The sequence below is a fragment of the Pocillopora verrucosa genome, chromosome 6 (genome assembly GCF_036669915.1).
Source record: "Pocillopora verrucosa isolate sample1 chromosome 6, ASM3666991v2, whole genome shotgun sequence".
Taxonomy (NCBI): domain Eukaryota; kingdom Metazoa; phylum Cnidaria; class Anthozoa; order Scleractinia; family Pocilloporidae; genus Pocillopora; species Pocillopora verrucosa.
In genome coordinates this window covers 3,946,470-3,971,570 of record NC_089317.1, presented here as the reverse complement: position 1 = coordinate 3,971,570, position 25,101 = coordinate 3,946,470, and the positions used below count along the sequence as shown (strand labels likewise).

At 38.0% G+C, this 25,101-nt stretch overlaps 3 protein-coding genes and 1 long non-coding RNA gene across 7 annotated transcripts in view; 3 read left to right on the top strand and 1 right to left on the bottom strand.

Moving 5' to 3' along the window:
- LOC131779387 (NLR family CARD domain-containing protein 3) overlaps window positions 1-25,101 on the top strand; it is a 172,209-nt gene that overhangs the window by 118,380 nt on the left and 28,728 nt on the right. The window lies entirely within an intron of this gene.
- Window positions 2,721-25,101, top strand: part of LOC131773602 (protein NLRC3-like) — a 180,721-nt gene continuing 158,340 nt past the window's right edge. Inside the window, exons 1-6 of one of the 3 annotated variants that reach the window (XM_066168033.1) lie at window positions 2,863-2,981; window positions 5,615-6,333; window positions 6,612-7,283; window positions 8,416-8,604; window positions 9,443-9,466; window positions 10,165-12,949. In XM_066168033.1, coding sequence (XP_066024130.1) covers window positions 5,628-6,333; window positions 6,612-7,283; window positions 8,416-8,604; window positions 9,443-9,466; window positions 10,165-12,440 — 3,867 coding nt within the window. In that variant the 5' untranslated portion in view covers window positions 2,863-2,981; window positions 5,615-5,627 and the 3' untranslated portion in view covers window positions 12,441-12,949. Of the gene's footprint in view, window positions 2,982-5,614; window positions 6,334-6,611; window positions 7,284-8,415; window positions 8,605-9,442; window positions 9,467-10,164; window positions 12,950-21,457; window positions 21,590-25,101 lie in introns of those variants that run through there. The other 2 variants (XM_066168031.1, XM_066168030.1) reach the window with 2 other exon arrangements.
- LOC131780486 (uncharacterized) lies at window positions 13,419-14,722 on the top strand. The gene is made up of 2 exons (XM_066169096.1): window positions 13,419-13,734; window positions 14,226-14,722. The coding sequence occupies exons 1-2, from the start codon at window positions 13,419-13,421 to the stop codon at window positions 14,534-14,536; spliced, it is 627 nt and encodes a 208-aa protein (XP_066025193.1). The 3' UTR covers window positions 14,537-14,722.
- On the bottom strand, window positions 18,835-20,937 carry LOC136281769 (uncharacterized). Its single transcript, XR_010717964.1, has 2 exons — window positions 20,672-20,937; window positions 18,835-19,630 (listed from the first exon to the last, which is right to left on the bottom strand). It is a non-coding gene; the product is annotated as an uncharacterized lncRNA (long non-coding RNA).

Sequence of the window (25,101 nt, the reverse complement as noted above, 5' to 3'; positions counted from 1 at the left end):
AACTCGTATCTTCATGCCGACACAGAAACAAAGCGTTGCTACGCAACAGCTGAACTTTAAAGTTTTAAGTTTACCGCGCATTATGTAAATTTTCTTAGTATATAAACGATAGTCACATGAATATTCTTTCATTAAACCCCTGAAGAGTGAAGCGATTCACGAAACAGGCTTGTCGGGATATGTAGTTGCGTCGTTTTTTCCTCTCATATTATTTATTTATATATATATATATATATATATATATAGATATAGATATGACTTATTTCCTGGTCTCCAAAGCGCGTATCAACAGAATCACAGCACTGAGACTGCGTTATTGAAGGTTACAAATGATCTTTTACTGGAGATCAGGAAATAAGCCTTTAATTACCATGTGATCCTGCATTTGTAGAGCTACTCAATTTTCCGTGATTTTGGACGTAAACCGCAAGTCGCTAACCGGAAGTAAGTTCTTATTGATTAGCTAGAGTCCTGCTTTTTTAAGAAATGGGTGCACTGATGCATTCTTCCAGTCCTCTGCAATGACGCCGGATTCAAGTGAAAGGTCGACAATTTTTGTAATGACAGGGTGCAGTTCATCCAGGGAAATGGTCGGAACAGACGATGGTAGAGGATCAAGTGCGCGAGTCTTTGTTCTTTCAGCAGCAATTCTCCCCAGACTCCCTTCCGATGGTGGAGTAAATTCTGAAAACTCAATGTTACAACGTGAAAGACTTTTTGGAAAAGGTGAGAGAGCATCACTGATGTTAGAGAGGCCATCAGCATCTAGCTCAGACCTAATAGCCGTGATTTAGGAAAACAAAATATATTATCCCGAGTCATTTGCCAGCAGGCGAGCGTCCGTATGAGGCGGCAGAGCCTTATCTGCCTGCAAATTCAAAAGGCGTTTACTGGCCCGAAAGAGCCTTCACTGGTCCGAGCTGTTATCATCAGTATATTGCTTGTAGTAACCGCGTCTAAAAACATTCATCAAGTACAAGGCGTAATTTCTCCTCGCTTTAAATTGTTCGAAATCAGAATCAAGCTTGCTGGCTCGCTATTTCCTCTCAGCTCTTCTCCTATGACGCCTGGCTTTCATTTTTGCGTTATTAAACCAAGGGGGGCGCGATCGATTGGTAATATGACGAGAACGAACAAGTGCACGTTTATCTAATAGTGTGCGGAGAGTATTCTTATAACATTCCACAAGTTCCTCCAGGATGTCAGGGGGATCACTATACAAGCTAGAGGTACGGATGTCTTCCAAAAATTTCTGCTTGTCAATTGCCTTGAGTTTCTGAAATTCAGCGAGCTTAACTGTAGAGGTAGGCTTAGCTCTCCTCAGGTAACACAGGACAACCGCATGGCCTGAGAAATATCTCTCTGTTTCTGACTCTTTCGCGATGATGCTGTCAGATTGACGGGTGATAAGTAAATCAAGAGTGTGACCATGAATGTAAGTGGGTCTTTTTACATGTTGTAGCAGTCCCCTAGAATCCAAAAGATCTATAGACCGTATCCCATCTGCGTCAGTAAGTACATCAGAGCGATGACGAGGGGCGAACGCTCGAAACGTCAGCCTTTCAACCTCTACCTTGGCCAATTTACGTTATCAACTCAGTTGATTACACAAAATTACTCTGATATACTCTCCCACCGACGCAGCACCACAGTTTCTTTGGAAACTTACCCCCTTTATTTATATGTTTTGTTTGTTTTGTTTGTCTTTTGCCGCTTTTTTGCGACTTCATCGACGACATTGTCCAAGAATTACGAACTTTGGAAGTTTGCTCCACGCAAATGTTTTTCCTTTCGCGCGATCAACGCGGGCAATCCCGAGCGGGTAAGATAGGTCCATCTTGCCCGCTCAGGTAGCTAATTAGATCACAGGATTCGCTTCATACTGTCCATGGGCGAAGCCGGCGATAAGATAAATGTCAATATATATATTCTTCAGTTTCTTTTTTAATAGATAGGCTCTTTAACTTGAGATATTCATCAATAGTGCGAGACTTTTGAAGAGCAAAAGAAGTTTGGAAGCCAGTCTAGTGATGTAGGTGTGAATACTCCTGATAGAACTGAAAAAGCTGGAGAAAACGGAGGTATGGTGGTGTTGATGGAATTTGTACATAAAATCTGAGAAAATAAATCGGACAAGATCGAAAAATATCATGGTTTTTTGAGATTTAAAGAAAGGGCTGGTATGTTTACAGAATGAGGAGAAAGTAATAATACGAATTACACGTTTTTGAAAAAGAAATACGGGACGGAGATTGAACTCATAAGAATTACTCCACGATATTAAAGAAAAAAAAAATAAGAGCGTAATATAAATCGACGATGATATTGATATTCACATAAAATCTCTTTTGAAAGATTAATCAAATAGAATCATTCTACGGACTCTTCACCTTTAAACTCGTCTTCATATAAAATTAAAACGCGGGTACTGATTCCACTGATAAGACTTGACACTTCCGTTTCAAATTTCCCACCCCAACCAAGCAAGGTTCAAATTCACCTTCCCCGGTAAGACCCTTTTTGGAAAATGCCCCTGAGTTACCCGGGAAGGATGTTGAAGCTTCGATCGGTGTACAAGTCCAAGCGTCTACAATAACAAGCGAGAGCTCTGAATATAAAACTTTTTTTATTATTTAATATGACTTTTAATACTAACAAGAAGGAATAAAGAATTACTCCTTAGCCTCTTTTCTTAACGTATGAGGTAGACAAAAACGTACATTTCCTGTTCAATAACATCTCTTAAGTGCTATCGACTCGCAAATCAAATTAAGTTATTTTTTTAAAATTAATTTATTGGGATACTGGAATATTAAATAACTGTCGTGAAGACTAGAAACTTGTTTCTAGTCTTCCTCGGTTAACCTATTTTGTTTACATTTGACAGCTGTCTTCAACATGGTTGAGTTGCGGGTTGGATGCGGTTGATCTATACTTCGAGAGACTTATTTGACGTTGCTAAGCTGACGATTCTCGCCAAGGTAAAGTAATTGATTTACCATATAACTTTTACCTCTATTTCTGTAACTATCCGCCAAGAAATTGTGTCTTTAGACAATGTTAAACCTCGTAGCTAATAGTGCTTCGGTCAGCACTTCCCGTTTGTTGGAAACAGGTTCATATTTTCGAATCCATTGGGAATTGTAATGCTTGATATGTCTATATTCACCAGTTTTTGGGGTTGACTCCGTTATTTGTTTCCATATTACTGAATTTGGCTGGATTTTCTTGGTCGGATGTAAGCATTTTAGAGTAAATTGATCTTCTCAGTCTCTTAGAACTTGAGACGCCGTACGGAAACATGCTCGTCATCAGACAAATGTCCGGAAAATTTTTAGGCCTTGATGGGCAACAAACAACAGACTTTGGATGCCAGAATCGACGGAAAATTTATTATACTCGGAAAATAGTAATCAAAATATGAAACAGTTTGGATTTCGATCCTCAAATAACAGATATAGTTTTGTAGTTCCCGTGAGATTAAATTGAATGTTTATCTTGTGGAAGATGTTATCGATCTTCCTTTGATAGCGCGTAAGTTTAATGTGGATTCTCTCCATATGAACGCTGATCAAGCTGCCTCACAACAGATGATATTTGTTACTGCTAACTTCAACTTGCATACTTAGAGCTTTGAGAATTTCAGCATCAATGTTGTGTACAAACAATGTTTTATCGAGGAGGTAACTTTTCTGGAATCAGCCGAGAAACAAAATATTGATTTTTTTTTATTCCCACAATGAAAACAGCAGTGATTGAATTTTTGTTGTCAGTAAATATACCTACAATCTTTGAAATGGAGTATGTGTGGACCAAGGAAGAAAGCTTTGTAACACTTTTCCTCTTATTGCACAATGCTGCATTGCTTGCCAAAAAAAGTGATTGTTTTAGGTATAGTCTCAAAGGGAATATTTACCATCAAATCAGCAATTGTATTAAGAGCAGGATTCTGAATGTCTATGGTCTATTGTCTGATTGCCTATTTTTTCGCAAGGCAGAAACTGGCAAAAATTTTGCAATTCCCAATTTTTGATGGCAGTTGCATGAAACTAGTATCCTTTGACCAAAACTTCATTGATTGACACATATGTAAATCACAAACCCATCTCTCTCTATTAAAAGATAAAGAAAAATTATTGCTTATATTACTGGGTAACTAATGGATCATCATCAAATGATCAACTTTGCAGCTCTTGGGTTTTTAAGGAATTTTTGAATTTCTTTCTCACCAAAACAACATACTATTAGTGTTTATTAGTGTCATGTGGTCCAATATTTAATAAGAAAGGAGTGTGATCTTAGGAGAGCACCATGTTTTTTTTGGTCAGTGATGAACATTGCCATTTACTAACAACAGTGGGAGACATATTGTTGCCTATGTTCAGTGTACTGGACTCTGGGTCCAGAGGTCTGGGTTCAAGACCTGCCTGAGTCAATGTGTTTTGTTCTTGGGCAGGACACTCTACTCTCCCCATGCCTCTCTCCACCCAGGAGTATAAATGGGTACTGGTGAATTGTTAGGGAAACTTGATGAAATGCAGGGGGGAACCTTGCGATGGACTAGTATCCTATCCAGGGGGGAGTTGTTATTATCCTTGTGGCTTTATGGTTAGGAAACAGGGACAACTTCCTGCAAGGGAGGCCACTAGGCTCAAGTACAGACTTTTTTTGCTACCAATGACAGTACCTCTAATCTCACAGGGTTCTTAAAAAAATTTTCTGAAATTTTGTGGGATGTTAGAGACAAACCTTGTGGAGAAAAACATTTATAAGTAATTTATTAATTTCTCTTCATAGAAGAGTAAATAAAAAACCAAAAATGCTTTGAATTATAGTATTGCTTGTGTATATGTTAACTAAGCAGACAAATTTCATATGCTCAGATGCATATATATAATTTTTCTGCATGCACGGTTGAAAAAAATGGGCAACTCTTGTGCCTTTGTTATTAAGTGCTATAAGTATTGCAAAACTGGTAAATATATGACTGACATGTACATATGGCTGAGAGCCAGAAAGGACACCTTTTTGTTATTTTGACAAATAAAAGCTGTTTTATTAGTTTGATCACTCAAGAGAAGTTTTTGGATTAGAAATAATCTTAAATGGATAAAAAGATTCTAATTAAAATGAAAAGTAGCATGTGTTTTTTTTTTGAGGAAAATCTAAACAGATGTAATGCATAGAAGAACAGTGCATTTTCTTGAGATTTGTACATTACTGTGAGGGTTTTACAGAATTGTGTGTGTTCACCCTGCCCCATCTGCCTTTTTAACCCTTTACACCCTAAGACATTGGTATTCACATTCTCCACACTGTTCTCTTTACATTCCCTATGATACTGACAAGGAGAATTTGTTTGACAATCAGGAACTTCTTAAATTGGTGATCATGTCCTTTATTCTTGTGACCTCTACATTTGATTCATGAGTGATACTGTGAGGAGAAATTAGAAGCCAATCACTCTTAGGGGTTGAAGGGTTAAAAAGGAAGACACATCACACTTGTTGTATAAATGTGTCAGGTGATAATAAATTTAATGTTAAGTATGTGGAAGGACATTTTGGTACTGGGAAGTTCAAGTAATGACTTTTGTGTGTGTATTTCTTTACAGAAGACATGTCCTCATGGCCTCTGCCACTCCATCAAATCCTTCTACTAAAGGAACCTCTAACTATGCCCAGCTGTGTCGCCTTCTTGTTAAAGTGGGATCAGATGTGCTAAGGAAGATCTTTGACAGGGTATGTCCACCAGAAAACCTTTATGTAGCTCTGACAAATCCCACAAACCGTGCCAAATTACAAACACTTCTAAAGAAGAGGGTCCTGAGTACCTCCCAGTGGGGGAAACTGGATTCTGTCATCAAGTGGTCAGTTTCCTCAGGGAACTTTGACAGCTCCCTACTGCTGCTTCTTCTGAGGAATATCTTTGGTCTGACTCTCCCTGCCTCTGGCTGGAAGAACCTTCCTCCAGGATCAGACACCTCTCCAGAAGCTGACATCACTCGCATCAAGTTTTTCAGAGACAGAGTTTTCAGTCATGCTGCTAATGCTTCAGTTGATGATCCAACTTTTAGTTTGTACTGGAACAACATCAAAGACACCTTTGTGCGTATTGGAGGGACCTGCTATGAGGAAATCATAGATGATCCTACTCTACATTCTATGGATGCTGATCTTGAAGAACACTTCCGAGAGCTTCTGAGAGAGTGGTTGAAAGATGATGACTGCATCACAGACAAATTTCATGAAGACAAAATTGTGATAAAGGCCAGGAAGGGAGGGGATATGGAGGATTCCTTTAACATTTCTGAACAAAATTCATGGGAGAGAGGTGTGTGTAATGTTTTTAAAACTTGAGTTGTAAAATAACTTAGAGTTAATAATGTAAGTCATACTAGAGCATTAGATGAAATGCATTTCCTGCAGATTTTTTTTTAAAGTCACAATTACACATAATTGAAGTTGTGAATCTTTATTCCCTTTTAAAATATGTTAAATGTATCCATGATTTGCTTTTTTTTTCTTCATCTTTCTCATCTTTTGATTTCCATTTGGTTAAGCTAATTAATTGTCACATATGAAAAAAAAAATTACAACCTTTTTTTCCAGGGACAGTAATAATGCCAGGGGAAAATACATCAGCACAGACTGGCAATAGCAGCCCACCGGAGCTCAGCCCACCAGAGCTCAGTGTGAAACTTCCAGAGTTGAGTGATCTTTGCACAACCTCTAATCCTTGGCAAACTGTTGAACTTCCTGTTGATATTCTTTTATTAACAGTGGAGGATTGTGAGTTCTTAAGCTGCTTTGCCTACCTGAAGGAACCCTTTAATAGTTACCACATCAGTACTGGCCCTGTGTACTTTGGGTGCATGGGTGATGATCAAGGAAAGAAAATGAAAATTGCATTGATGAGGTGCTCCAAAGGTCCTGATGTTCCTGGAGGTTCCTTGTCTGTTTCAAAAGATGCCATCTTGCTACTGAGACCCAAGGCTATTTTTTCTGTTGGTGCCTGCAGTGGTTTGAACAGCAAAAAGGTCAAGTTAGGAGATGTGGTTGTTTCAGCAAAGCTGATAACAGCTGCACACAAAACTCCCCCCAGCAGAGATATTGGTCACCTGATCAATCATGTGGCTGATGGGTGGAAGGCACCTTTACGAAATGCTGATGAATATAATCCCAAAGTGCACTGTGATGGAGTGGTTCTGAGTATCTCAGAGGCAAACAGAGATATGATTAGGAAACATCCTGAAGCAATTGCAGTTGAAATGGAAGGTGGAGGTGAGAATCATAATAATTCAAATAATTGATGAGTGAAGAACTTTTGGACTTGAAGGAAGTGTTTTGGTGTTGTCTCAATTGTCAATTTTGCAGGAGTTGTATATATATTGCATAATAAGAGTGATTTTATGTTTGGCTAGGGTAGGAAGATTTTTCTGCAAATGAAGGTGACTGAGATGTCTTCTGGATAATTATATTGAATGTGCTCCATCAGAATGTCATGAATTGTCTTAAATTTGTCATCTGAAGAATGTAGAAAGTATTTTGTTAATTAGTTTGAGAGTTGAGGAATAGTATCACAGTCCCTGTTAACACTTAAACTCCCATAACTGACCAAGACAGAATTTCTCGTAGTATTAATATGATGTCAAGCAGACAAATAATGGGAAAGGAACAAAGAATGTCAATTAGAGGATTATTGGTTGATCCAAAACCAAATTCTCCTTACTAACAGCATATGAATTGTATGACAGACTTAAATGATAATTACTGAAGAGATTTTAGGAGTAAAAGGGTTAACTCTATCTGACAAAAGTTTGTCTTTTGAGAAATGTTGAAAGTTACTTATGAAACAAGGTGAAGCCTGAAGAATAATTTTACAGTCTCACTGTACAATTTTTTTTTTTAAATTACTGGTTGAAAAAAATTATATTTCAGTACTAATGTCTTTCTGCAATGTTCAAATGTCAATTAGGGGATTATTGGTTGATCCAAAACCAAATTCTCCTAACTAACAGCAGACAAAAGAATTGTATGACACACATTAACCCTTTAATTCCTAGAAGTGATTAACATGTAACTTCTCCCTGTAATGTCCATACATTATCCAGCAAACAGTTGGTGAGAACACTGAAACTCATCAGGTACAAGATATTACCTTGATCAAACATCAAATCCCGTTACCAATTTACAAGGAAATGTGTAGTAGCTAGAAGGGAGAATTAACAATCAGATCTTGGGAGTTAAAGGGTTAAAGTTTTCAGTTATACTAACTAAAGTCTTTTTGCAATGTGCATGTTTACAAACAGCTAGAGTGTGAATGTTTGTAAGCTTTGATTGAACAATTATTTTAAGGATGCCAAAAAAAATAAGCTTAATATATGGTTAACAGACATGAGTGTTTTTTTTTCAGGAGTGTATGCAGCAGCTCATGATTTTAAGACAGAATGGGTGGTAGTCAAGGGCATCAAAGACTTTGTAGATGAAACGCAGTCTTCAAGTAAGAAATGGAAACAAATTGCCTGTGTGATGGCAGCATCTGTTGTGGCCAAAATTTTAAACAATCCAATCATATTCCAAGATTGGCCTCACTTTAATGCAGGTATTGCTTCCTGTCTCAATCTTCTCTTTTTACAAGGATAGGTCTGACTTAGATCTAAGTTCCCACAGCATATTCTTTTATGGATTATAAATCAAGATGACTTATTTAAGTGATTGTTCGCAAATAGGAAATTAAGTCACCCATATTTTGAGTTAACATTCCAGTAGCTTAAACAAGGCCTCTTAACCCTTTAACTCCCAAGATCATGTTGACAATTCTCCTTACTGTCTGCCAAATGATTCTCATTATGTTAGTTTGGAGAATGTGGCATCAGATCAATTAGTAATCCCATAATTATTATTTTTCTTTATTCTCATCACTTGTCTGCATGATATTGTATAGATATAGTAAGGAGAAATTCTGTCTTGGTCACTCATGGGAGTGGTGGGAGAAAAAAACTTGTAGTTTAATTGAGTGATATAATGATGAATAACAATTCACTCCATGAGCCTGGTGAACTGGCCTGTATTCTATAGTAAGCTTGGTTTATGTAACACCACCAAACTATGGAGAATTCAGAGGCAAATGACATCTGCCAAAGTGATATGAAGTGATTTGATATATGTTCTTGGGCCAATAAGCGACAAATCAAATTGTTTTAAACTAAAAAAATTGGTTTATCCAATACTGCATGTGCGATTGTATTTTGATGTGGAAACTATTGGAATGGATGGGGAAGCGATACATGCCAGCACACATGTTAATGGTTTTTTTTTTAACCTTTTATGGAACCTGAAATGTTATTAGTTTGAGATGAATAAATCAGATTTCAGGTAAATTTCTTAAGTAAATTGGTTTAAAGAGACAACATTAATTTTTTGTTTATTATTTCATTTAGGTGCCAATGAATTATCCTCTCAAGGTAAGTCCAATATGTTTTGATGAGTGTAATAATAGTAAACATGTGAATGATAATGATAAACAGTGAGCTTATATGCCACTATTTTAACTCTCATAATCAGATACTGTAATCAAATGTTGATCCAGGATTTTTTTCGAGAGAAGGGGGTCAATTTTTGTTTAGAAAACACACTTTTTTTTTTACTCTGAAACCACAATAGGCCAAGACTTCTATCTAGAAAAGTAATTGTTAAATGCTTCATATTGGATAGTAATATGTGATCCTGTTGTTTCAAGAATTTGGATGTCAGACAGGTGGATCTGATGGGGGGTAGGGCAAGGACCTCTTGGAGGGGGGGGGGGGCTCTTCCTCCCCAAACCACCACCGATTTTTAACTATTATAGGGTCCATGAGTTGGGGCTCTGATATCCAATACTGGAATTGTTTCTCTGTTAGACACTCGACTTTGAAATTTACATTCAAGACCAGGCTTCCAAGGTGTACAACTATGTGTGGTATTAATGTGCCTTTAGTTTGTTATACTTTTTTCATCAATAAGAGTTAGACCAATATAGCCTAAGATCTTTGTCTTAAGATCTTGTGTGTTAATTGAGCTGCCCTCAAAACAGTTAAACCCTGTGGAGTAAGAGTGAAAGTACTTAAACTGTTATCCTCGTGTTCATATTGTTTATTAAATATGTTTCTTTTTTATATTTTAGCCGTAAGTGCCTACACTTCAGCTCTAAAGACTTCCATCATAGGCCAAACGGAGTTCCAACCCAAACTGCTTGCCTCTCGGACGATTTCCAACGCGAAGACAGACGAAATATTCACTAATCTTCTCATACAACATGGAAGAAAAGCCCTGATCAGGAGTAACCATGACGAGACATATTATTCAAGAAGTGAAGAGCTTGAGTACTACGGAAAAGTCAGCGGTACCCCAGTCAAGCACGCTAGTGAAATATTTCTTGGCGTGATTGATGATCAGGAGAGTGCTAATTCTATTCTTGTCGTTGGAAAAGCAGGGATTGGGAAATCCCTGTTTTGCCAGAAGGTGATTCGCGATTGGGCCAACAACGAATTATTTCAAGCACGAGAAAACACTGAAATCCCCAATTTAAAGTTTGTGTATTTGCTTACCTTCCGTCAATTGAATTTGCTTGAAAATAACTGTGTGACTTTAAGAGAAATCTTAAATTGTTGTTCGGCTCTGGATGACAAATGTAACATTGATGACTCTACATTTGAGTACATTTTAAAGCATCCCAAGGAAGTTATGATCATCCTCGACGGCTATGATGAGTATTCACAGCAAGATTACATCGCTGGAAACTTAGAAGAACAGCATCCCAATGACGCTAGACGTAAAATGCCGGTGGCCGCATTATGTTCAAAACTCATCAAAGGAAAAATCTTGAAAGAGACTATCGTCATGATTACCTCGCGGCCTGATGAATCGGACAAGATGGGAGGAATCCGTTTTAAACGATACGTGGAAATTGCGGGATTTTCGTCAGAACAAGTGAAAGAGTACATTGAGAAATACTTCAAGAACAACGAAAATATGAAGAACGCTGTAATTAAACATGTCACGGACAATGAGAACCTTGTCAGTTTTGCTCATATTCCTATGCTCTGTTATCTGTTGTGCTTCGAGATGGAGTATACCCTTGCTGATTCAGAAAATCCTGATGACCTTCCTGTCTCAACAACCGACATTTACACCAAACTTGTTGATATCTTTGAACTTAAGCATTGCGCCGAGTCAGAATACAGACAGAAAGAAATTCCTGAGCAATTCAAGCCCCCTTCTGTCATCAAGAACACATTAGACAAATTATCAGAACTAGCGGCTAAACTGCTGGTTGAAAGAAAGCCAACTTTTGATGAAAGCGAGATGGAAGGCGATTTTGAAGCGGAAGAAGTCAACAAACTGAAAGGTAGCGGTCTTCTTTACTGTGGTCAGCCTTTCAGGACTGCACTGATTACAACCACGAAGCACTTTAGCTTCACACATCTAACCGTCCAAGAATTCTTGGCTGCTCGTTGGTTTGTTAAGGAAAATTGTGTTCCAGACGAAGAATGCTCTGAAATGGTTTTCCAATTCATGGCTGGTGTGTTGTCATATGAAGGAAACGAGGAACTGATGGAAAAATTAATAGATTCACCCTTTATGCATCGTAATCTTCAAATGACGTGTCTGACTGAGTATCAAAACAAAGAATTTGCCAAAAAATTCATCAGGAATAATCCGCAAGCCTTTTGTAATCCAGACGGCGTCATGGCTTTTGAGAATTTTTCTGATGTGGACTGCATTGGAGTATCATTTGTGTTGGACATTATCAGTGAACTAAATAAAGAGGAAGCTGGAGAGGCACAACGCAAATGTTCTGATGAGTTCGTCACAGTTCAGAAGTTAGAACTTTGGAGATCACAGCTAACACTGTCTGGAATACAACGAGTCTGTAATTCACTGAACAATGAACACTGTCTTGTGTCTGAACTGAACTTAGTCGACGCTTGCTTGACTGATGAATGGATTGATGTTATTCGTAGATTAGTAGAAAGGAAGTTAACCACTCTAAGACTGGTGGAAACTGAGTCATATTATGATCCTATTCTTTTCAATCTACCTAGACCTTTACAGCATCGAAGCTGTGAGCTAACCACACCAGATCTGAACAGAAATGTAATCACTGATACCGGTGTTGCCAGTCTCTGTGAAGTTTTACAGCATCCAAGCTGTAAACTAACCACACTAGAGCTGAAGAGTGATCATATCACTGATACCTGTATTGCCAGTCTATGTAAGGCTTTTCAGCATCTAAACTGTAAGCTAACCACACTTGAATTGAGGAGTAATCATATCACTGATACCTGTATTGCCAGTCTACGTAAAGCTTTACAGCATCCAAGCTGTAAGCTAATCACGCTAAATCTGGAGAGTAATTCTAACAATGATAACGGTGTTATAAAGCTTTATCGCAGTTAAGCTGGAAGCGGTAGATTTTTCATTTATATTTAAGCAAAGTAAATAGTTAGAAGTCAAATCTTAATTTTGGGTCAAAGAGACTTACCAGGTATAGGCAAAGTATTTTCATAAACTGGAATGAAAAGCAACGTCTAATGTAAGTAGAACCGCAAAGATTATGTTAAGGTTTTTTTTACTAGCTACATTGTTTACTGTACTTGGTTTGTGGGTGTGGACCACTCAAGAGTTGTGACAAGTAAGACTTGGTGTCGAGGGAGGGGCTGGAGAGTAGTCTTCCGCGTGGCTACCGTACGTCTAAGGAAACTTTAGGACAGGAACTTCTAGTTAAAGTTTCTCGTGGTGAAATTACACCCTCCAAGAACTGAAAAAATGAGACTGTTTTCTTCTTCTATTTTCATTAAGCAACAATGTTTCGTTTTTAACTGTCCGCCATTACACTTTACCATCTACCGTCATCCTCGTTTAAGTTGTCCAGCTTTGTTAGTTTAAGTTCCAGACGAATTACATGTAGAAAGCTGGATCGAGAGATAGAGTAGAGGGTGTGAATGGGGTTAACCGACTAGCGACAAAGGGCGTAAAAAATTACTGACTACCGACGAAACGGGGAAAAAATTACCCGACTAGCGACAAATAAATTCTAACCGACAACCGACATGGTCAGACGTGATAGGGATGTTTGTATTCAGAAAGAACAGCATTTTGATGATTTCTAGCCCAGAAAATCCTTCCTCACCCGACGTAACCACATTAATTCCAAATTTAGCCGAATTATAGAATTTCTTGTCTTCAAATTACTTTAAATCCACGGGATCTTTCTTTTCGGTGAGCAGCGTGGGCTCATTTCTAGAACAGCGGCTCGTAATCGGGCTGACAAGACGCCCTGCTGTCTCATTTCAAGAACAGCGGATCACAATCGAGCCGACGAGACGCCCTGCTGTTGTCTTTTTATTGCTCGTTGTTTGTTCATGCGGTCGGGTCATGACTGGGATTGCTAAAGTCATCGTGAGTTTTTTTCGAAAAGGTGAAGAAGTCGCCATCGAACGTCATCGAAGCAGGGTCCCAGTAGACAAAGAAGCTCATAGAGGAGTATCTGAACTAAAAAAACATCTTACGGAGTTTTTAGGACTAAAGGAGCAGGCACATCAATATGGAATTGGCAGATTTTCGTTAAAGTTATTTCGCCTGGCGAAATCGCCTGCGGGCATATGCGAAAATTTTGCAATTGTGACGGATGGGCAATGGCAGCTTGAACTTCCAAATTTAATATCGGATGAAAGTAGCAGTGAGCTCAACGGTAAGTGTGCAACGCGTGCAGCGGAGTTTGATGAATCACTTTAGTTCTGTAGTTAAATATTAAGCTCAAATATTAACGTGGTTAAACTCTGGTTCCACCGTTTTTTGTTTGTTGTTTTGTGGAGCGGAATGTTTTTTTTTTCTTTTTCACCGTCCATTTGAATGCGAAAATTGAGAAGAAAAATCTCTACAAAGAAGTAGCGAGTAAATCAGTTTATAAGCTTCTTTCTGATTAATTGGTGAATGAACAACAGTGTAGCTTAACATATTAAAGACCCCGTTTATCTATACACGCCCTTAAATTTATTCGTTTCTGAAAACCAGACGTTCAAATAATATTCAATTCTCTCCTCGAGGGAAGCTACGCACGAGAGATTTCGCTCGATGTGCACGTTTTTTACATTTGACGAGCATTTGCTGATAAGAACTGTGTAAGTTTCTCAAAAGCCTACTAAAGAGAAAACTTAAAACACACGGTATTTAATATTTTAGTACACATTATCCAAGAGGTCACAAACTGGACCGGAAAGCCAGTAGTGTTGCTGAAGGCGCCGGCTACATCTGATAAAAGCAAGCAGAAGTCAATGAACGACTCGGAGAAGAAAGGTGACGAGTCAAAAGTGAGAAGGAAACGGAAATCACGAGAAGAAGCAAAAGAAGATGAAAATCTGGCAAAGAGGATCATGACTGAAGGAGGTGACATCGAGAGAAACGAAAGGCAACAAGGAGACCTTCAAAAGTTTCAGGATGGTAGGGCTGAATTAGCACTTGTAGTTCGTTTACCTGATTTTCAAAAGTCATAAATTTCGCTACTTTGGAAATTCTGCGGTATTCCTTGTTTATAAACACTGCCTTGTTTATACAACGAAAAACGCTCACTTGGTGCGTTCGCTATGTAAAGATAGTTTCTTTTAAATTCCGGCTAAAAACTGTATTATTATCACTTTGATGGGCATTGTGGCGCATTTTGCGTGCTAAAATAAAGAATTTGCCGGGCTAAAATGTATTTTTAAAAATAAACCAAGACAACCAATGTTCGTGCCGTCTTCTTGTAGCGTTGGTAAAAGAAACCGTGGAGCTATTTTTAAAGCCCAAATCATGGCTGAAAACACAGAAAACAACAAGTTGAGCGAGATGTCTGCAACCAATGGTCCACAGGGAACTGTATCACAGAAGACGCAAGTATCTGTGTCTTTGCATAGAAAGGCTATACAAGAACGTGATGGACATTAACCCCCAATTTGTAGATGATCTGCTGCTCGAAACGTTGCTCACAACAGTAGTGGAAAATTTGCACGCTGTTTCGCACCTTAAACACGAGACATTTACGGTACTTACATATGCCCAGGATTTTGGAACAATTTGCAAGGAATCTCTGAAGCGCACATTTAGATGGGCAGCAAAGTACTACACGCATGACAAATCCTACAATCCGGTACCTCAATCCGCCATGCCCCTTTCTGCTATAGCTACGATGACACCTTTGCCAAGTGAGGACATAACACCAGGGATGGAAGGACAGATCAAAGAGTGGCTAGAGAGTTACAGACCAGTACGCCAACGGACGGTTAGGAGTGAGACCACAAAAGATAAGGCTGGGGCCTTGCCGCCAGCTGTCTACGCCGTTCACCACACCGACGAGTCTGAAGAGAGGCTTCGATATCCTGAAGAAAACACTGTATCGTCAGCAAATGCACAACGCGTTGTCAGCATACAATTTGTGGACGAAGGGGATGTTACTGAGGTGTTTGAGGATCACAGAGAAGTACAAATCGATGAGTATGAGACAGATTCGGATGACGAGGAATCAGATTTTGAAGAACATCCAGAGGTTGTCAACAGAGCGTGTGTTACCCGATCCGGCAGGGCTGTTCGTGCATTTGTGCGTCTCGACATGTAAGAGGTACTAACAGTTAAAAAATCCATTTAACGGTGCAGATTGATACGTATGACAACCAAATTTTTGGCAAAAAAAAAGAGAAAAAAAGAAACCTCGCAGAAAAGCCACGAGAGCCGTTGAATAATAAGTGTAGTGAGTTTTTGTGGACGTCTCAGAAAAGAGACTTCCGCAGCTTACAAATTAAAATTAGGTATCCCAGGGGCTAGAGTGGGTGTTTCATTCTTTGTAGAATTTACCTCTCTTGATTTACTTCGATGCCCCGTAGTCGACAGGAAACAAATTCACATCTATAATAAAAGCTTTGGTGAATTTCATCGGTATACTAGATTTGCAAACAAAAGTGGGGTAGATGAGCACGTTGCTAAATTAAAAAACAGCGTTAACGAGGTTTAAGTGAAAACAAATAATGAATTGTTACAAGTATTACACTTCGTCTAGAGTTTAAAGTCTTAAAACTGGGCAAATTGCATAATAAATGTGAATAATTAACGTGTATTTTTAATTATTAACTGAGATTTACCGACAACCGACAAAGGTCAAAAATCTTAACCGACAACCGACAACCGACAACCGACAACCGACAACCGACAACCGACAACCGACCCCCCCATTCAGACCCTCTGATAAGCGAGCCGCGATGGACTTGAGCATGATCATATTTGCTCAGACACCGTCATGATTAGTATGAATTTTAACAGTTATGCCAGTTTGGTTATATTTTTCATCATTTCTGTTTTGTTCTATTTTGTTTTTGAACTCTGAACCTTATATACTATTCGAGTGTTTGCTGTGTTTGATTTTTATTACCGTACTCTTAAGCTTGCAATCTAACTGAGCGTGAAAATCTTTGAAACTCGGAATGTCTAAGGATTTAAGGATTTTCATATCTGCTCACGTTTTAATAACGTAAATTACGGCGCCTGGTATGATTACAAACCTTTGTTTGGTTGTTCTGTTGCTACTTGCCGGCTCGCTTGTTCCGAAATTTCACTTTCAATTATCGGAAAAAAGCTAAAAAGAAGTCCCGGAAAAGATCGAACATAGAATAATTTGGCAGATGGCGTGACAGCTTTAGCTCAGCTCTATGCTCTATATCCTCATAGAATGAGAATTCAACCAATGACAGCGCGCGTTATATCCGAACTTTATTATAACGTTGAGCAGAGGGGCATTTTGTTGCGCATGTCCGGTAAATTTTAGTTTGATACGAGAAACCGCTGGTATGCGCCTGCGTCGGTTTCCCTCTCGAGAATCACGAAAGAAAATAAGCAGTAAAATACGTCGGAAAAAACAATGGTTCGAGTATTTGAGACAACCTTTCTTCTCATTTTTAACTCGTGAATTGCGCGCATGCGCAAGAGCGAGTTATAGATACCATGTGGGGAATGGCATTCGCTCGCTCGCTCGCTCGCTCGCTCGCTCGATTGGTCGATTCCTGTAAACTTTTTTAGATTTTAGGCTTTTGAGTGCATTTGATAGTTTTTAGCGAGCAGTAAACAGAAGAAATGGCGACCTTTGTTGCTAAGAATAGTGGTGGGGTGAAAAAGAAGCCAATGATAATCTTAAAAGAGTTTTTTTTTTCGTTTTAGTTTCAACAAGCGGCGCCAGCGACTGGCAGGCATGCAAGGATTCACACTGAAATAACAGAACAACCTTCGTTTTTCATAAAATTGTAATTTACAATCCTTGAACTCGAAAACAATCGGAAGATTCATTGAAAATATTACTTACTGCGAAGCGCTCGAAGTTTACAGATGTTCAGAAGCTTTTTCTGTTATGGCGTGAGATTGAGGACAAAATTGATCATTACGTTTCGTCGCGTGTGTTTTTCCTGTGTGAAGCAACAAAAGATGCCGGCGACTGACGAAATTACAAGTTAACACGAAAATCAGATAACACCTAAACAAACAATTTTAGCTACCGATTTTCAGTGAATTTTTAAAGAACAATTTTCTTTTAAGTTTCAAGACAATTTGAAGATTCAACATACATACAACGTACTAAAATGCGAAAGTTACACACCACAAAATTGATAAATAGGCCTGAAATGAAATTCTATCTTGTTATTGATTATACGTTGCCTAGCACGTGACTTAAATCTACCCAGGCGGAGATCCAAAATGACGGTGGCAGGCTTGGCTTAGTTATATCACTCAAAACTCGTTCCAGTTTGTCTGATTTGATAAAGAGGGAATCGTTAATGTTTTCATTAAGACAGTATTGCCTTGATTTTCTAATATTTACAACGAAAGACAGTAAATTTCACTTTTCACCCACATTTACTTCCAACCTTTTCTTTTGAACCAGAAACAAAAATGATAGACGTTTAAAACACATGACATCATCCACCTTGCTTGTAATAGCATGATTATTTCAATTGTAATGCCTTCTTATCCCAACGTTACTTTGTTTCTTTGCTACATTAGCGAACACTGAACTACTGCTCGTACTCTAGATATGACAATCAACCACAAAATTCCCAAAACCAGATAACATTAAACATCATGTGTCAAAATCATGTGTCAATTCACGAGTTTGCTCACAGAGCACTTTGGTTTCTTCTGTAACGTAGATGGAAGCAGCAAATCCTTGAAATTATTGTGTGATGTGTGGAAGGAAGTTATTTTCAGAATGCAAAAGATTGTTCGAGTCTTGTCTCGTGATTGTCTGGGCGATCGATGAAGATGATGTTATTTTTGAAGGATGCAAGTGGCCTGTCGAAGAGTACAGAAGAATTGGATAGTATACTTTTATCGTGTCATTGCTATCTCAAGTTATCGGTGATCATTTGAAGTACTCGCCTTTCTGTAAGCGTTTTTTAGAGCTTCAACTGTACTGCTAGTGCAGTGTACCTCCAATTTTGGCAAAAATGTAAAGTTTACAGAGGTTTATGTTTTGTTTCAAAAGTTTTTTTTTGACATGAATCACAACCGGCAGGGCCGATTACCAAAATAAAAAAGGTCAATGTCGAGTAAAGAAAAGTAAGACAATGCTAATGCTAGAGATATGGTAGCTCCATCTGGTTAGAAATGGAGGAATAATTATGGATTTTATCAGAGTAAGATAAAGTCTTTTCAATCATTAGTCTCGGAAATATCATCAGATATGATTGATGATGTGGGGAAATTGTGAAAGAAAACAAGTACTACTTTGGGCTTCCAGTTGTAAGATGAATAGTTAAATAAATCAATTATTACCCAGTGAAAATCACTTTCATTTATCATTTCAACTGCACAAAAAAATCATATACACTCTTTGCAACCTTATTCTCCAACCTATTAAATTACAAGAGTTGTGTGACAATTTGATGGTCTGAAAAGACTCTTACACATGCTAAACAACAAAGAACCAGTAAGGCTGATATTTAACAGTGAGGGTAAAATAAAAAAAAGCCTTTTCTTTTCAGGAATAAGACTTAGTGAGGTCAGATTAAACTAATGTGAAGAGGTTTGTTGATCTCTTTATGAAAATTGATGCTTTACATCTATCAGATTTTAGAGAAATGAGACCTAAGTCAAAAGGGGACTTTGATATTGCATATTCTGCAGTAATGGGCATCAGCTTGGATGCCTATTTGCAGAAATTAATAGTTTTCAAGCCAGGGGTTTGGCTGTGCTAATTTTAAGGCAGAAAATCATAAATCAGTTGCTTAAGAAATTTTTAGCTCTGCCTGGAAGCTCAAACACTGTTATGGAACAGGACAATATTTCACCTGATCACTCCTCATATTGTTTTCCCATGAAATTTGGACAAAACTTTCAAAAAACTTTATTGGTAATTTTATAGTTGCAAAAAAAGGTATAGACACAAGTTGCATATAGCATAAGCTAGTTGAGGCAAGTTGTGTGGAGAGAACAAAAGATTGATAATTTATACCAGTAGTAAGCTTCTGGTACTAATGACATTCTCTTGAATGCCAGCTTGCCACAGCAAATGTCACACCTATCCTTTCTGTCAATAGTACTGACCATATGTAGTGGGGTCACTTCACATCTACCTAAACAGCAGAGAACACAATAGTTAATTCCAATCATCAGTCTCAATTAAGAAATAAAAATCGAAGGATCAAGACTTATCTGGCAAAGAGAAATACAAGTCAAACTGGTTTGAAGACATTTTAACCCGAAATTCGTTTTCAAATATGACAGAAATACTGTAGTTCACATTCTAAAGAAAGAGAGTTCCAGCCCCTTGAGTAATTATTCATTTATTGTATCGCTCACCTCATGTTTTAAGAACCAGAGAAAGTTAGATAATTTTAATCTGCGAGTTTTATAGTACACTTCGACTCAAAATTCATTTCGTATGGCAGAAGTATTCTACTGAAATAAACAAGACAGAATGAAGCTGACGCCATCCGTTTCGAATAACACATGAACATGAAGAAAACGGCACCAGTTTAAGCTCATGAGACAAAGCCCACGGATTTTTTTGAGGTAAATGAACTGGTTAGACCGAAGGCTAAATAAATAAACAATGAACTGACAGTGGTGAGAGATTTGGGGGCCATGTGATAAAACAAGTTCTACCGAAGTTTATCCTCTAGTTAGCCCTTCAAGCCCAAAAGGGCAATCAGAAAAATTCTCACCAAAACACAGCAAAAAAATTAGATAAAACCGCAGATGATCGAGGCAAGACTATAAACGTTGTTAAGACGCATGCCTACGTACCAAGTACAACAGACTTGGAGAGCAAAATGGCCAAAGACAGTTGTGAGCCATGACTTTGAAAATCCACCTCAACCTCCCAAAAACGAATTCGCCGAAGGTTATAGAAAGAGCAACTCAATCCTGAAGCTGGAACATTTTTTTAAGCCTTGTGTCCAATGGGACAACAAAGAGAAAGAAGATAAGATGTTATTTGAAGTGATTTGAAGCTTGGGGGCCACCTCGAACTTAACGTAATTTTATTTCAAAGTTGAAGTAAAATAAGATCAAATTGTAAACTACCTTCTATTATCGTAACGAATATCTCACGATCGCCTCCACACATCACTTCGTGATTTATAGAAGTAAGACATCAACATCTTAAGACTAACCTTCAAGGTTTGTAGTCTCATGTGCACATCTTGATCGTCAGCAAATCAAATCTCAAACTTCAAGTTTTCGACTTTTTTTCGCGTTTTGTTCGCACTTTGATCATTAAAATATCCTCATCCGAAGAGCCAGCAAACTCCACAAGTATCCAGAGAGTTAGAAATGGTAGTAAACTTGTCATACTCTTCCATCCCTCTCCAAAAAATATCACAGAAAGGTGTCGATCGCTCAGTTGAAAACCCGCAGAAGCGCGCTGAAAATATCAAAATGGCGCCGAACGCGCCGAACAAATTTTCTTGGCGCATGCGCAACAAAATGCTCCTCTGCTATAACGTTGTATATCGTCCATCCTAGTGTCCACTTTGTAGCACGTTAAAGATCTTTTCCCAAATTTAATTTTGGAGGGTCTATCTAGAACGCCGACAGCTTAAAAAAAGGTTTTGTTTGTCTTTGAAAATGGCGACCAACTTTTTTCCACTTGGCTACCACTTTGAAGAATTTAGGAGCAAAGTGGCTATCGGGAAAAAAAATTAATTTCACGCCCTGAAGGTGCGTGTCTTGTTCGGCAACGTGCATGACTGTTGATATTAGGGGTTTTAAAGCGCACGTGCTGAGCTATCGTTCTGCCAATTAGATCTTTTGTTTTCCCATGTCCACGTTGCCGTCGCCGTCGCCGTCGCCGTCGTGGTTTGCTTAAGTAGTTCCCTAATAATATTGAATAGTCCGCCATAAAGAGAAGTGCACCACCCGGAACTCGTCTCTAGTCTTCCTCGGTTATTCTTCTCTCAAACAGGTTTAGGCAAAACCCCGAATAGCGTTCGTACCAAAGTTTCCAACATGGCTCAGGTGCAGGTAGGATGCGGTTGATCTCTATTTCGAAAGACTTTTTTGACGTTTCTTAGCGGACGATTCTAGCCAAGGTAAAGTCATTTGTGTACCGTATGCATACTTTTCACTTGATTCATGTTATCAATAGAGAGGGACTAATGTCTTAACCCTCGTAGCTTAGTGCTTCGGTCGACACTTCCTGTTTGTTTAAGAGATGCTCGTATCTTACGAATTGGAGCTCATAATTACTCTTGATATCACTATCGGTAGTTTTTTATGTTAACTGATTCACTTATTTGTTATTACTTTGTGGAATTTGGCTGGATTCGCTCGGCTACGAGATATGAAATATGCGTTCTAAGAGACAAATGTTTGAAATTCGTGGACATGGGTTGATGTCAGATTTTAGAGTCTGTTTTGAAAGATCTTGACATTATTGATAGGCGCTTGCACAATATGATGATGAACAGTAGTCTGTTGAAGCGTTTTCGATTTCAGATGAATTTTCGTCTTTTAACTTGACCTTTCATCGTAGTAATCCGATGCGCTCCGCAATCAAACAAATCATCACGAGCGATGTGAAATCAAACTGTTTACATTCCGATGCGTAAACACTGAAGCGGGCGCGTGTTGCAATAAATAAAACAGAAAATCATTCACAATCGTAACCAGTATATTTTCCTTCTGATCCTCATCGAAGGTGATCGAGGCAGGTTCGAAGTTTCGAAGAATTCGTCAGCCCCATACTATTGTAAAACAAATCTGTTTTTCCAATGGCAATGTAACGTGGTTGTCATTGTTTTCTCTATCCAAGAACTGAATGCATAATGTAGTATGGAACTGTGCGGAAATTTTACCATGCAAAGACCAAATTGTTTTGATTCCGCGACGTAAACATCTTGGGGAGTGTTGATTGCCATGAATTAATTGGGAAGCATTAATTACGGAGTATTTGTTTCGTTACTTGCTCAATGAAACACGTGTTTCGATGCCATGAGTAATAGACATTCTCTTTCCCAACTGATTCATCAACAACTCAAATCCAGCAAATCTACTGCTAAATTCGCGAAGCGACGCGACATGCGTGAGTGTAGCATGATGGCTTTTTTCTCTATGTAAATTTTCCGTTCTCCACTCGCCGCGTTTTCAAATCTGAAAGTTCTTTGTTTCACATAGTAATGTAATATAAAGGAAACTTGTAGCACTGAATTACAAAGGCACATGAGTTGTGCATTTTTTCCGACCGTGTCGTTAATGAGGATTTAGTTCCTCTCTGGCTTGACCCTTTTTGCCATTTTGCATTTCGATGTTATTTTTATTTTTTATCTGTCTGTATATTTGTTTTAATTATTATCTCTGCTTTTTTTATATTATTATTATTATTATCTTATTATTTAGGCAAATGAAGTTATTATTATAAAGTAAAAAAAATCCTATATACGCGTCTGACTACCCTGCGTCTGAGCGTGTGAAATTTGTCTGCGCAGTTGACGTGCAGTCGCGAGCGGTACTGTAGTGCTTCGGTCAGCACCTTCTGCATGTTTGTTGAAGACATCTCTGTATTTGCCAACCAATTGCTTATTTGTAATAGTGGCCTTTCATTTGGGCCTCCAAATTGGAAAGGTGTTTTCAAAAAGTACAAAGTCAATTTTCTAGTTTACTCCTGGCTTGTCGAGAATTTAATTTGATACATTCCTTCATTTTGAGCCTAAGGAACAACTGATACATGTCCCTCTACTCCAGAAATACTGAAAACTGCTGCTTATAAGCCGCCCCTCTTAAAAGCCCCAGTCCAAGTTGTCAAGTCTTTCACATGGAGCGTGAGACCTCATGCAAACAATTTTTAATATTATGTTCTCAAGCTGAAACTATTGTTTCTTATAGCAAACTGCTGCTTTTGTAAACCCTTTAGCTCCCAAGATCTGATTGTCAATTCTCCCCTCCAGCTGCTACACATTACTTTGTAAATAAGTTACAAGAATTTGTCGATAGATCGAGATAACTTAAACCTGATTAGTATGAATATTCTCGTGACCTGTTTGCTGGATAATGTTTAGAAATTATAGGGAGAAGTTGCTTGTTTATCACTTTTGGGAGTTTTATTAATTATCCTTTTTTAGTATAATTTACTCCTTGTTCCCTTCAAACGTGCTTAAAAGTCTTTCCAGCTGTGGAAATGCTTGCTTATACTAATGTTACCATAGCAACTTTATACTTGTTTTCACAATTTTCGAAGGGGGAGTATGCCCCCATTCCCTCTAAGGATGGTGATACCTGCTGCATCCCATTTAAAGGCTAATATGCAGATGATTGCTACCTTCAGTCTTCAAGGTAGCAAAGGGAGATCCTGCAGTGTGGGTTTTATAGAATTGTGTGTGTTCCCCCTGAGTGCCCCATTTGACTTTTAACCTTTAACACCCTAAGACATTGGTATTCATATTCTCCACACTGTTCTCTTTACATTTCCTATGGAACAGACAAGGAGAATTTGTCAAAGAAGTATATTTGATAGTGAAACAAATAGAAGAGTCAGTTTAGAACATAAGAGCTACAACAATTATTTAATAGGTGTTTTAATTAAAGAAAATCTTTCTTGGAAAAACTACATTGACTGTATTATTACTAAATTAAGAAAGACCATACAAATGATTGCTTAGGTGAGGTATGTTGTTCCATCACCTGTCCTTGTAAATATCTATAAATCCTTAATTTTACCTACTATAGCTATTGACTCACTGCTTGGGGCAATGCATCTAAAAAATATATTGTAAACAAAATTGGTCTCCAAAAGTGAGTATTGTGTTTAATCTAATTTCCTGAAAGAAAAGAACATGCTATTCCCTGATTTATAAATGCAAAAATTCAACCTATTACCTTCTTACATTAGGAAGCTGTAAGTAAATTAATGCTTGATGTTCATAACAACAGAGCACCATCTAACATCATGAACATTTTTGTGAGAACATTAAACAATTCTACCAATACTTGCTCTTCAACATCACAACTCTTTAGGATTAAATACCTTAGGTTTCAAAATCTGGAATGAGATGCTTAATGAATAGGAAAATTTGTCAAAGAAATCCTTTAAAAAGAAACAAAAAAGTTCATCTCAATATTCTAGGGACTAAAAATTCTTAAGCCTGATGAGATAATGGTTAAATTCAAACACTGCAAAATTGAAACAAATTAACCTTGCAGCTGTACAATATCTTTAGTGCACTTAGATACTCAACAACTTTTTATCTTTTACAATGAATGTCTTTCATTTTCCTTTTTCTTTTCTAGTGAATCTTTTAATCTTTTTTATGTAATATTTTCTTATTTACTGTCAACAGAATCTGCTAAAAATGTTCAAAATTTCATTTTTTCTCTTAAGTTAGAAAAACTAGTTTAACCACTAAAGAGCTTAATTTGCCAAACAAAAATCTTAGAAAGGAGGCAAGATATGGCTGAAAGAATGTTTTAGGAAACCTGTCCTGTAGAACAAAAAGTGTCATAAATGCAAAGGCCTCCAGCAGAGTGTTGATGTTTTCTTCAGGCTTTCATCCAGGATCTTAATTTGCATATACTGTTTACATCACATCTTGCACTGCATATTCACTGG

Bases quoted from the DNA above. Each gene is read 5' to 3' on its own strand.
- LOC131780486 (XM_066169096.1), top strand. From the start codon at position 13,419: ATGACTGGGATTGCTAAAGTCATCGTGAGTTTTTTTCGAAAAGGTGAA. The intron at 13,735-14,225 runs GTAAGTGTGCAA...TTAATATTTTAG, and splicing joins AAGTAGCAGTGAGCTCAACG to TACACATTATCCAAGAGGTC.